Source organism: Ictalurus punctatus, chromosome 18 (genome assembly GCF_001660625.3).
Source record: "Ictalurus punctatus breed USDA103 chromosome 18, Coco_2.0, whole genome shotgun sequence".
NCBI lineage: Eukaryota > Metazoa > Chordata > Actinopteri > Siluriformes > Ictaluridae > Ictalurus > Ictalurus punctatus.
The window spans coordinates 21,519,149-21,532,433 of NC_030433.2; the positions used below are offsets into that span (position 1 = coordinate 21,519,149).

General features: G+C 41.6%; 1 protein-coding gene across 2 annotated transcripts in view; it reads right to left on the reverse strand.

The window, feature by feature from the left end:
* nectin3b (nectin cell adhesion molecule 3b) overlaps positions 1 to 7,884 on the reverse strand; it is a 74,121-nt gene extending 66,237 nt beyond the window's left edge. The window contains exon 1 of one of the 2 annotated variants that reach the window (XM_047161616.2): positions 7,527 to 7,884. In XM_047161616.2, the coding sequence (XP_047017572.1) occupies positions 7,527 to 7,704 (178 nt within the window). In that variant the 5' untranslated portion in view covers positions 7,705 to 7,884. The remainder of the gene's footprint in view (positions 1 to 7,526) is intronic. The other variant, XM_017493049.3, reaches the window with a different exon arrangement.
* Positions 7,885 to 13,285: the final 5,401 nt, after the last annotated feature.

Consider the following 13,285-nt stretch of genomic DNA (forward strand, 5'->3'; position numbering starts at 1 on the left):
ACATTGTTTTTCCCCCCCCCCCACTACACAGATGGACTAAATCGGCTTTGTCCCTCGATTACCAAACCTATTTGATAGTTTTCACAGTAGAGGTGTTCTACTCTGGCAGTTATGGTAGTTGGTGAACTTGTTCCAGTTAGAGCTTAGCGATAGCGCGGGGATGCTAGCAAAACTCCGCTAGAGCGATCTGACGAAAAGTAACGATGTTTACGATTGCTCCATCAATCCATAACGTAAACTCGTTTATAAACGAGACAGAGTTGGAATACTGATGGAGAATATGGCTACAAAGTGAAAGCTGTAGGGCAAAGCCGCCGCTGCCCCCCCGACGGACACACACGCGCACGCAAAGGATTTACAGTATGCTGAAATAATTGGCCGCTGCCCAGATGGTTTTAATTACAGCCTGTCTATGGTGCACTGACTTACTGAATTCAAACAACTCCACAAGCGAGCGAGAATCCACAAGCAGGGATCGACTCTAAATAAAAGATACTATTTTTGGCTCAGGCTGGTCTTCATTTAACCCTTCAGTACACAGGAACCACAAGATGTTCACCGAGTCACGGTCGATAGAAAAGGCGACCTGAGAACTTTGCTAAAAAAAAAGAAAGAAAAAAAAAGAAATAAAATAAAAACTTCCTGCTAAGTTCATAGGAAACCCATTTGAAAGGCTGTGTATAAAAAGGAGGTCATTCATTATTCATGCGAGCCCTCAACAACTGGAAACATCTCTGATCGAGCAACTGGGAAACAAAACATCCGCAAAACATTCCTGATCCAGCTCCATTTTCCCCACTCCAAGCACAGTCTGGTTTAGTCATAAATAATGAAATAATGTTTACTTTTCTCATCTCCGTATCCCCTCGGACTGCCGTTCATTAGTTTGCGCGAGACTGCTGAGAACCGGTTCGGACCAAGAACGATCTAATGCCTATTACATATGCTTCTGCCTTTCCAAAGACAGACTATACGTTGCACTAATGACAACATTACTAGCGTACTGGAAGCCCATGAAAGTGCTCCTACAGTAATGGGCACAGCTACGGCAGGCCGAGCTGCACAGATCTAAGCGCAGGAGGAGCGCGAGAAGTGCTGGAGGATTGAGTTAGCAAACGCCGCTGATGTCTCGACCCAGTGTAACCTTTTAGTGTTTTTATCGATCCGGGAAAAAGAACGAGAAGAAGGAGATGAGCGAAGGGGAAGAACGGAAGCAAAGACTCCGATGCAGGGAAATCGAGAGAGAGAGAGAGAGAGAACAAGACGACGCAGACATCTGCTTCATTCAGCAAGTCCGTGTAAAGTCGGAGGTGACCTTTAAGGTTACAGACGTTCAACAAGCGTTCTCCGTTTAAGAGGAACCTCTGACATGCATTTTCCAAATGTCAGATTGTCACATGACCTACAAAAAGGGAGTGAAAAAGTCAGTCATATGGAAAGAGTTCAGGATTCATAACAAAAAGAAGTCAGAGGGAGCTGGGGGAAAATAAATAAATAAATACATAAATTAAGACTTGTAAATTCTCTGGGAGATGCTTTTATCCATCGCTGGTTAGGAGGCAGAATTCGAACAAGCACAGGGCTGAACAGGCTGAAGGTCTTTATTTACTTATTTGGGTTTTCTTTTTTTTTTTTTAAATCTCACAAACCCCTGCTGGTCACTAGCACAGCACTTTAACCACTGAGCCACCGCTGACCCAAATGGCAAGAAACTAATAAACAAAACAGGCTAAATCCACCCCTACAGTGGAAATGAAAGTAAAAGCAGGAAAGAAAAAGACCGTGAAGGTTAAATGGCCTTCCCGGAGCTGAATGCCAGGACTAATTCCCGGCTCCTGTGCTGGAGTTTAATCACAGGTCTAAGCTACTGGTGGTGCTCATTCCCAGCCCATGTTAACAACGTGATGCTTTCGCAGACTCGTACCGGAGTTTCTTTCAGTCGTCAATTGTTTCAGGGGTTCTCTCCGTCCAGTCTCCTCTTCAGGAGGTGAAATGCATGCTCAACTGGGTAAAGGTCTGGTGATTGACTTGGCCCGAGTCATGACACTACCTCCGCCATGTTTCACAGATGAGCTTGTATGTTTAGGATGTCATGAGCAGATCCTCTTTCCCCACACTTTGGTAGAGGTTAATCTGGGTTCCGGAATGTGTGTGTTCATCTCTGTATTTCTTTGTTTTCTTGCATCTTGTGGTATGGCCTCGATATTTCTGCTTTCAAAGTTTTCTTCCAACGGTGGATTGGGATACTTTCACCCCTGCCCTGCTGGTGAGGTCACTGACTGTTTTGGGGTTTTTCTTCACAGCTCTCAAGGTCATCAGCTCTCGTTTTCCTCGGCCGACACATCCAGTGTTTGTTGAGCAGTGCACCAGTGGTTTCCATCTTTTACAGGACAGTCCAAATTGCCCTGTTGGCTATGGCCCAATGTTCGCTCAATGCCTCGGAGTGATTTTCCCTCTTCTCTCAGCTTCAAAATGGCTTGCTTTTCTCCCACAGACATCTCTCTGATCTTCATGTTGGCTTATCCCTTTAAAACAACTAATGCGGTCTTCATGGGTTAAACTGAAGGCTAAAACCAAGAGTATATGTTCAGAGCTATTTATTCTTTAAAACAAACAAATCAGTCTAACAGGACTCAAGCGACATATTCCAATATTTTCACTTGCCTACAAATCGGGTGGTCGGATACAAGAAGCTTCCATGATTTAGGTCGTTTTAACATATCTAGATATAAATACCAAGAAATAAAAGCTGCAATTCTAAACTCTCTTCTCATGGTCTTCTTTTGATCTCAAACACAAACTGTTTCATTCTACAACTAAAACAAATGGATTGGCCTTGCCTTTCCAAACATTTCAGAGCGGGACTATATATATATATATATTCCAGATTAGCATAAGCAGCTAGCTACATTATTCACTCTTGGCTAGCTAAATAGTTCATTTAAGCCACAGTTGCTAATGAACACCACCAACAATAAACTAGTTACCTAGCACTGGCAACAATCAGAGCATGTGCAAGGCGTGATAAACTGTCGCGTTACTGTATAATACTATAATGTATATATAAATCATGTCACTTCTCTGGAGGAGAAACAGCTGTGTTGACGGGGTCCGTAGCAGGAGCTGGTCTCTCACACACTTGGCATTTCTGAGGTTGTCAAACTACATTTTGCCAAACAACAGTCACATCGAGTGCATATAACTCCATGGTTTAGATGTTTACTGCCCATGGTTTTGAGTTTTCAGACTATAAAATGCTACGCATACATCATCCGCTTCTTAATTGGCTCACTCTCACCCTGGCAAATGGCACAATCGCGACCGGATGTTCGCACGAGTTATTCGTGCATTTTAGGAATGCTGCAATGACTGCATGCTGTATCGAGTGGTGTTACTCACCATCTCACCCCGAGTTCTGAAATCCTACTGTATTTGCTACCACGTGTGCAAACTACGAAAGAGCAGTTCTGCCACTGGTGCCGCACGAGCGCACGCGGAGGGGTTTTGTGCTGGTAAACCACTGCTAGAACGCTTTTGATGTTCTATTTTTAAGAGCAGAAGATGAATACCACGCACACCAAGATTGAACGCCTCGTTTTGTAGCCGTCAAAATTACGGACGGCCTTCGCGATTTTCCGTCAATGCTTTTAAAATTCCGGAAGTGATGGGACGAATTCTCCGTGAACACAACCCCTGATGATGACGGGGGGGGTGAGAGCTCCTTGACGCACAGGCAAACGGAAAGAAAAACATGCTAATTTGTTGGTTGGTGCTGCATTTCTATGTTTTTCGGACAGAACCTAGTGGCCGTGAGACGTGCTGATGCCGCATTGGCTATCGTTACTGCTAGCACGGTTACAAGGGTGTTTATTAGGATCCAAATCTGCGGTGATCGTTAATTTTATAAAGAAACTAGCCAGGTAATTCGACGGCCATGTCGTGATTCAGTTTTTCAGAGGCCTTAATTTAAAATAAATAAATAAATAAAATAAAGAGTAGGAGTAGTAATAATTGAGGTGAGGATGCTCCGTTCACATCTTTCTTGCTTTCATTTGTGATGAAAATAAACGCTCTAAGACGGTGGTGCAGTAAAATAACGTTACACCCATCTCTGACAGATGACAAATAAATCAGTGGATCAGATTTACCAGATGCACAGTTTCAGGCCAATATCAGCGCAATACTCGAGACTCGGCTGGATCCGTACGACGATGGATACCTAAGAGACCTAGATTACTCCATAAAACAGGAAGGGTACATACTTTAGGTCTAAGGAGGAGATTGTGTGCAGCGAAACAGGCCAACAGGAAGACGCTGAGGTTTGTGGTTTCATTGCTCCCCCGCCCTGCTGCTCTTTCCCCTGCTGCCATCATTCATGCCAGAGCAACTAACGACCAGGTCTGCGTGGTGATACCTGCAGGAGGCAGCCACAGCCGCCGACCCTCGTCACACCTAGGGTCGCCCTGACAGAGACGTGTATTCTGGGACTATCGTGACCTTTGAACCTATCCATTTTACACATTTCCTCAACAGGCGAACATGGACGCAGTATAAAATTCTCAACACATGCTTAACGTGAACATAGCACACGGAGTAATGCACTAGAAGAACGTAGAGAGGCCAAATTCTGACAAAACTGCTCGTAAGTCCCGGCTCTATAACCAAACAAATAGACAAAAGACAAAAACGATGGAGTTTGACACGAAGCATAAACAACACAAGTAAGGAAACTTATTTGAAGTGCAACAGATTCATGTAACACAAGAACCCGAGTAACTCTGCTTCATCACACCACCCCACTGCTCAATAGAATAGTTTCCTATAACCGCATGCCTCCAGATGTTTACACTTTATTTTCAGACTGTTTTTTTTTTTTTTTTAAAAAAAACATTAACAGTTTTATAATGTCTCCAAAAAGCAGAGCAGAGGACATTAGAGCAAAGATCACCGCTAATTAAACCCTAAAACATACCTTCAGACCACAATACCTGCACAATCAGTGCCACGGTACACCTTAAAGAGGAAAAGACGAGCATGGCTTGCAAACATCCTCAATCAGTGGACAAATGTTGACTTAAACAGCATGGTGGCCACACACAGAGGTGACATTGTTCCCATCCGTGAAGCCCAATAAACCAGGACGGACAATGATGGAATTCAGTAGTAAATATCAGCAGCTGAAACCGAACAAACGGTCCGTTCTGCTCGGCCTGACGGAAGGTGTTGATCTGTTGATACAAACCCGGCAACTGGAAACAAGACCCAGACCGACGCTTTACTTTTCCCGCCACTAAAGAAAGCGACTCGGTCGGCCCGTGTTCGGCGACAGGCGGGAAGTCGTGCGCGCTCGGGTATAAAATCCCATCATTCTAGTCCATTAAACAAACGGCTGGATTTCACCGGCTGATACACATCTCGACATCGGTCGCAATTCTGCCGTGGTGAGGACGAATTGAACGGGACTCGTCGATTGGTACCGTTAAGGCAAACGTCACGCGCTAGCGTTCTTAATAAAGTGAAACGCGCGTGTAGCTGGTTTCGGCCCGAGCGCTGCATTTTCACAACACGTGCCAAATAAGCAGGTTTAATTACAGTACACTTTGCCACACATGAGAACCGAGTAAAAGAACACTGCGTAAAATCTGCTATCCCGATCAGCTCCTCTCAAATTTGACTTTCAGACACTTTCAACACCGTTTTTCCAGATGTTAAAGCTGTGCAGACCTTCTCTGTTCAGTTTTCTCGACATGTCTAAAAAAGGTCATTATCTGGAAATGCAAAATGCACAGAATACAGAGGAAGGTTTAAAGGCAACAGATTCACAACGCTGTCTTTTTCACCACAATCCAAACTTTTTCCAGGTCTGGATCGGGTGCGTTTGAATTCCATTCTTCAGATAATATTATTTTGGCTTTTTTTTATTATTTATTTTTATAAATAGTCTTGCGGATATATTGCAACTCATCGATGATCGAAAATTCCACTGCTCGACGTTTCTCTCGGCGTAACAGGTCCGTCTTACTTACCACGTCGCGACATAATCCTACATTGCGTTTCAGCAACAGTAAATGCTAGAAAACGCACCAGATACAACCGAGAAAACACACACACACACACGCTGAAGATAATCACCTCCCATTTCAAAATTTGTTCCATTTAATCTCTCGCCTTTTTATGTGGAAGGTAACATTTGCGTGGGATTTTACTTCCCGACACGTGCGCGTGTATTCTAAAACACTTACCGTAGGAGGGCGTGGTCATGCAAATTAGATCATTAGTAGGTCACATGACCTTCATCTGCATGTAGCCTGCACCTGTACTAGGAACTAAATAAATTCAATAAGCACTGCTTCTCAGAAACATCCTTTTAAACGCCGTCTACGCATTATAGACGTTTTTATTGTTCGGATTGAGTCACTCGGTTTCCATTTTAGTGAGTTCTGGAGCAGTTTTAGAGTTTTACCACACATCTTTACATTCAGGTAAATTCAGCCAATATATACACATCTTACCTGGGGTTATTTTTTTTTACTGGTCATTTTATAGGAGGAAAAATATCAATCTTTATTAGATGTTTGTACACAGTCTGTTAAAAAAAACAACAAGTCAAGTCACTTACATGAGAGATTTGATTAATAAATCAAATAACAATAATAATAATAATAATAATAATAATAATAATTTCATTAGCCCACCTCCCCAAGTAAAACTAATCCTGTCCGAATAGTGCTTAAGTTTCTTCTTCAGACCTTTTTTTCTCTTTTAATTTATTTTTTAACGGTAAAGTGAACAAAAAGAAAGGAAGAAGGGGGGGGGGGGTTAGCAATACAACTCCAACTGAGCATGCGCAGTATGAACGCCACAAAACGAGTGCAGACGCGAACGACATCATCATCATCATCTATAACCTGCTTCATGAAGTTTCCCCGAAAATTCTGACACAGTTCAAAGAACTCCATCCAAAAGCCTCTACTGAGCGGCAGGTCAGCTGGGTGGGCTTCACTCTCCTGACCCAGTGTTTCGCTGAGTTCTCTAGCTAGTGTGTGCGGTTTAGTCTTCAGGTTCCTGTCGCTCCATCAAGTCTCCATGGCAGCCAGAGATCACACAAATCAACGCGCGAGATTCCGCTGCACGACACACGCGAGCTCGTGCAGCGAATTTAGAACATGCCAGAATATAGAGATATACAAACAGAGGTAAAATTTGGTGTTCGGCTTGGACAAACTAAAGTTACGGCTGGAGGGAGGGAGGGAGGGAGGGAGTGCGTGCATCCCCCCCAAAAAAAGATATGTCCACATGTTTGGACATCATCCACGTGTCCCAAATGTGGGACATTAATCCACTCCTACGTCCAACAAAACAGATTTGAGTCAGTACCGAGAACTGGGTATGCATGGTAGTTTCGTCCCTGGTTTAAAACAACCGAGTGAGTTGTGTGCATGGGAAATAGTAGTTTGCCAAACAACCACTCCACTGTAAGGTCCTGTAGTTGTGGTACATTTAAATAAATGAATACAAACACTTACCACATGCGAAGGCCAGAAGAAGAAGGAGTGTAAATTGCGTTCCCGGTTGTTCTGGTTTATTCCTGAGATAACGGACAGTCTCTCCAAGCGCCATGTCACCGCCCGCTTCACTTCGCTCTCTCTCCTTCTCCTTCTCTCTCAGCCCTGAAGTCTGAAAGCTCCTCAGCAACAACTCCATAGGGAATGAGGCAGAGTCTGGACCGTACCACTGTGCCGGATGAAATAGGGGTGTGCGAGCCTGCGGGGTTGAATTACAGCGCCTGCTTCTGGATCCTACCTACAACTCGTACTCGAGTTTCTAGAAATATACCTTCCTAATCACTGGGATGAAGTTGGTTTGACGATGGACGTTCGATATTAGACTGGAATAAAGTTGGTTTGACGTCGGAGGTTCGATATTCGCGGATATGCGGTAATTGAGGGACCGTCTCTAAAGTTACATACGACACGATTCTAACTTCAATAGCATTTGAAGGGAATGACTTGGGGTCATATAACCAACCGGAAAGTGTTCATCTAGGTGTCAGGTATGATGCACACTAGCTCGTTTTAATAAATATCAAAAATCTAAAAGTTGTGCGTCATACCTGACACCTAGATGAAGCCTTTACAGTTGGTTTTGTGACTGTACATCATTCCCTTCAAATGCTATTGAGCTTTAAATAATGGTATATTTTGTGTATGGGCCCATTCTGTAGTGCAATACATGGCAATATTTATATATGATTTAATAGTTTATTTTGATAAATATCAAAAAATCTAAGAGGTGTGCATTATAGCTGACGCCTAGATGAACCCTTTACAGTTTGGTTAAATGACTGTAAGTCATTCCCTTCAAATGCTGTTGAAGTTAGAAACGTGTTTATGTCGTTTGTAACTTTAGAGACGGTCCCTTAATTTCCGCATGTCCGCGAATATCGAACGTCCAACGTCAAACCAACTTTATTCCACTCGAATATCGAACGTCCAACGTCAAACCAACTTTATTCCACTCGAATATCGAACGTCCAACGTCAAACCAACTTTATTCCAGTTTCCTAAACGACCAGTGCTTCTCAAACCTGTCCTTGAGGACCCCCAGCACTGCATATTTTGTATGTCTTCCTCATCTAACACAATTGAGTTCAACTCATCAGTTCATTAGTAGCCTACAGACTGCAAGACCTGAATCAGGTGTGTCAGATAAGGGAGACATAGAACATGTGTAGTGCTGAGGGTCCTCCAGGACAGGTTTGAGGACCCCTGATTTACAGTACGTTAACACACCTGCTCAGGATGATCAGCCGGATACGGAAATCTGATATATGAACGTGCCCATAGAAAATTTCCCATATATCTATACAGTCCATATATTGTGGGAAAATAATCAACAATGAGAAGTGATGTAGTGTAGGAACGTATATGTGAATTGCTGTTACCACACAAAGTGTAAACTCGTCTGTCCTGAAGACATTCCCGTGTCTGAAAACCTAAAGTCACAGCTTTACCTCTGACTGTCAGAAAGTGCTGACACTGGAGACTCCTTCTGTAATGTTAAATAAACAGCTACGTACAGAAATTTCGATCCATTTCATTATTTTTAAAAAAATAATAATACTTTTTTTTTTTTTTTTTTTTTTTTTAGATTTGTTAATTATTAGCCTGAGTCTGTATGGTGGAGTGTCCACCATACAAGTCCCTGTGAATGAGTTCTGCTATAGAAACAATGGTGTATTAGAACCATCGCATTAAAATAAACCTGTAATTTGCCTTGCAGCTGAAAATATTGTCAGAGCTGCTGTTATAGAAAATGAATCAACACCCCTTGACCACACTCTTAAAAATGCTGGGTTATTTACCAGCCGCTGGGATCATTTTGCTGGGTTATTTCATATTATGTTATCCCAGCTTTTAGGTAGTTAATGTTACAACCCAGCTTTTTATTTTATTTATTTATTTCAATTAGGAATTTGATAACAGTTGGATAATCAGATTTGCTGCTGCGATGCAATTGAAATTCTCGTTCACTGCTGAGGAGTGAATGAAGCACATCGTGGCTGAGAAGAAAATGTAGTGGATTATTTCTTACTTTATACACGAGTTGGTCGAATAATTATACGGATAGATAAAATGACATCGCACACAAAATGACCTTGGAAAATTATATGATGTAAAATTGAGGCATACAGTAGGGTCAGCTTTTAACTGTAAGGTAGCTAACATTAATTGTTAGCAATTTTTCTGCCAGAAATAGTAAGCTAGTAAGGTTACTTTCTATATATTTTTCAGTAAATGTTACTTAGCCAGCAACATTACCTGAAATGACTAACGTTTGGCATGTAATTTTAACTAGCGTTGGACCAGGGGTGTCCGATCTTAACCGCAAAGGGCCGTTGTGGGTGCAGGTTTTCATTCCAATCAAGCCAGACCTGATTCCACCTGTTTAATCAGTTGAGCTTGGCTTTCAGTAGATTCAGGTGTGACTTCTGCTTGTTTGGAATGAAAACCTGCACCCACACCGGCCCTTTCTAGATAAGATCAGACACCCCTGCATTGGACTTTCAAATAGCATTGTCTATCGTTACCAAATTAACTAGTTCCATGCAGGCTAATGAGTCTAATTTTAGCAGTTTTGGCATAATGTGTTACTGAATTCTATTTAAGCGTTGATTTGATTGAACAGGGTTTGCAGTAATCAGGCCTGGTTGTGTCTGGTCCAGCTGAACGCCATTACGAATGCAGTTTCATAGATTTTGGGAATTAGTAACTACAGGGGCAAATACATTTTCACACAGGCCCATTTGGTATTGGATAACTCTGTTGCTTCAATAAATAACCTTATCGTTTAAAAACTGCATTTTGTGTTCCCTCGGGTTGCCTTTGTTTTATCTCCGGTTGTGTTATAATTTCTGAAACAACTGAGTATGAGATATACACAAAAGATAACAAACCAGGATGGGGGCAAATACTTTTTCACAGCACTGTACAGAATTCAAATTGTTTCCATATAATTCTTCTGACAGGGAAAAACCTTTTCATTTACTCAGACCCAGTCAAATCAGCATTGCAGTGGCGTATCCTTTCAGTAGTGTTTGTGGGATTCCGTGCACAAGGGTCCTTGAGAACACAATTAGCAGCATTTTCATGGAGAAGGACTGAGAACTGTGGGGATTCTTTTGCCCCCTTAGTGTTGATATGCAAACCTAAATGTTCTCAGAGAAATGCTGAACACTTGGTATTGACGGAGACAGCTGGCAGTACCGGCAACATACTACCTCTTCTGGAATAAAATAAAAACAAAACACCAACAAGCGCTGTGTCGGTCCAATTCATTTTATTTTAATTTATTTAATTAATTAGTTGATTACCACTTTTCATTATCCTGTTCAATCATTAGCACAGTCTGTGGCACCAGTTCGGAGCCAGAAATTAAATGTGAGCCTTCATAAAACATAATCCCATGTACCCTTATGCTAATCTTCCCAGCGATTCTTTCTCAGGAATCCATTCGCTATCCAATCTGCTTCATTCACCCCAAAAACACTTCACTTCCCCTACATGCACCCCTCAGCAGACGTCTAATTGGGGTGCATCCACTTAACCAAACTAATCCTGGCAAATAGCAAAGGCAGGAGATGCAGGAAAGCCCATCTTTATATAATAAACCAGGTCAGCATTTCATTTTGAGCCCATTTTCCAGTTCTAAAGGTCACCAGAAGCATTAATTATTCTCCTTCGCATGTATTTGCTTGGATGGCTTCCAAGGTCACAATGGGGGCAGACCATTTTACTGCAGTTTTCTAGGAATTACGGGTGGAGAACAAACAGCTAATGTTCAACCATGCAAAAGTGACTCAGCAGATGAATGTAGATGTCAATCAGAGAAAAACCTTTAATTGTGCAACAAAATGTAAAAGTAGTCGATGACACAATCAACTATTAAAGTACTGGTTACTAGCTAACTGGCAACTTCATGCCTCATCTCAGAAACTAGCGCTAGCTCTCCAACAATCTAGCGTAGGAACTTGAATAAGTGACAGGCTACTATTTACCTAATTAGAGACTAGCTAGTTAGTCAGTTAAACTACATCTAGAAGAAGAGGAAGAAGTTGAGGCCTTTTATTTGTCACATATACATTACATTACAGTGAAATTCTTCCTTCACATAAGGGTTAAGGGTTTTGCTCAAGGGCCCAACAGTGCTAGCTTGGCAGAACTGGGTTTTTATGTTTTAAGCTGGGGCATGAACCTCTGCCCTTCTGATAATTTTTTTAAAACAGGATATTGTTAATATATTACACTAATATTACAAAATTCATATTTCACTGTTTGACCAAACCAAGACAGTTTTATTTAGTCTAACAAATGAGCTAGCTAGCCGCTTTGTAAGTTAACCTTACAAAGGAATTTAGCAATCACAGAAATGAACGCAAAATCAAGCAAACTCGTAATATTGGAAGATCTATCGCAGATCTTCCGCAGATTTGGGTCAAGACGCATCATGTGAAGTCATCCCGACACGCATTCAGTCGAATCTCTCTTCGATTCACGAACGTTGAACATGAGTACAGCTAAAAGGTCTCATTTACCAATTAACATCACTGCAAAAGACCATGCAAAACAATTCCATGCAATTGCAATTTCGCAAATCCGAGTAGTTTTCTGCGAATAAGAAGCACAGAAAAACGTTGCAAGTTGCGTCATGAACTTTGAAAAAAGCCACAGCAAAATCGAGCGTTTTTGGCCGCAATGATAAAAAAAAAAATTCAGTGAAATCCTGTATGGACTGTTCAAGCGACTGCGTACAGCGAGAACTTGCCATAGTTGTGGAAAATGAAAGGAGTTCATGCTTTAGCTTAGCCATTGAGCAATCCTTAAGGACGGTTTCACAATACACATGACTGACATTGCTAATCTGGACTAGATTATTTCCTAAGAAAAAACGCTTCGTATTATGAGAGACATTTCACCCACCAGCTGAAGCCTCCTCAATAAAATAGCTTTTAAAACACCACACAGATCCTCCAGACCCTCCCAAAATCCTTCAGGATGAGGTCCTGATCCTCTTTCAACATAGATCTAATTCTTTCAGCAGCCTAAATGGAGCACATAAATCCTCATCAGCAGGGGCTTCTACACATCTAGCCCCACTGAAACTCTATAGTTTGGTCATTGTATGCATTGTGTAGTGTGTGCTCTCTGTGTTAGCTAGTCAAACCCTGATCCATCACCCTCCCCCAGTTTCTCACCTGCTTTCAGTTAGTCTCAAAAGATGAGTGTTTCTCATACAGAGAGTATTTAGCAAGTGTTTAGCATAGCTGGCTTGAGTTATAGTTACAGGCATGTTGATATTACTGTATGTATCTGCAATACAGATATATGTCATGTTACTCCTAGCGCTTCATATGACATTAAACATAAGGAGGAATAGTTAATAAATAAGACAAAACCAAGGCTCATAAGGTAAAATATAGATCAAAATATCGATATTGATTCAAATATAGAAGAATGGCAGACTAACTGTAATGACAACAAGTTTACAAAAGTAGTTTGTGATAGAATACCAACATTCTTTCTTTATATATTCTCCTGAAAATATGAATACGTCCTTCGGTGTCGTTGTACGTCTTTGTAATGTGTTTGAATTGAAAGCACTTTATAAAAATGTGCTATTATAAGAAAATGGGTTCATTAAAGAAATACCTTCAATATCTAAGTACTCGTTATCTAAGCTTACATTCACCAGCCACTTTAATAGGAAGACCTGTACCATTGTTCAT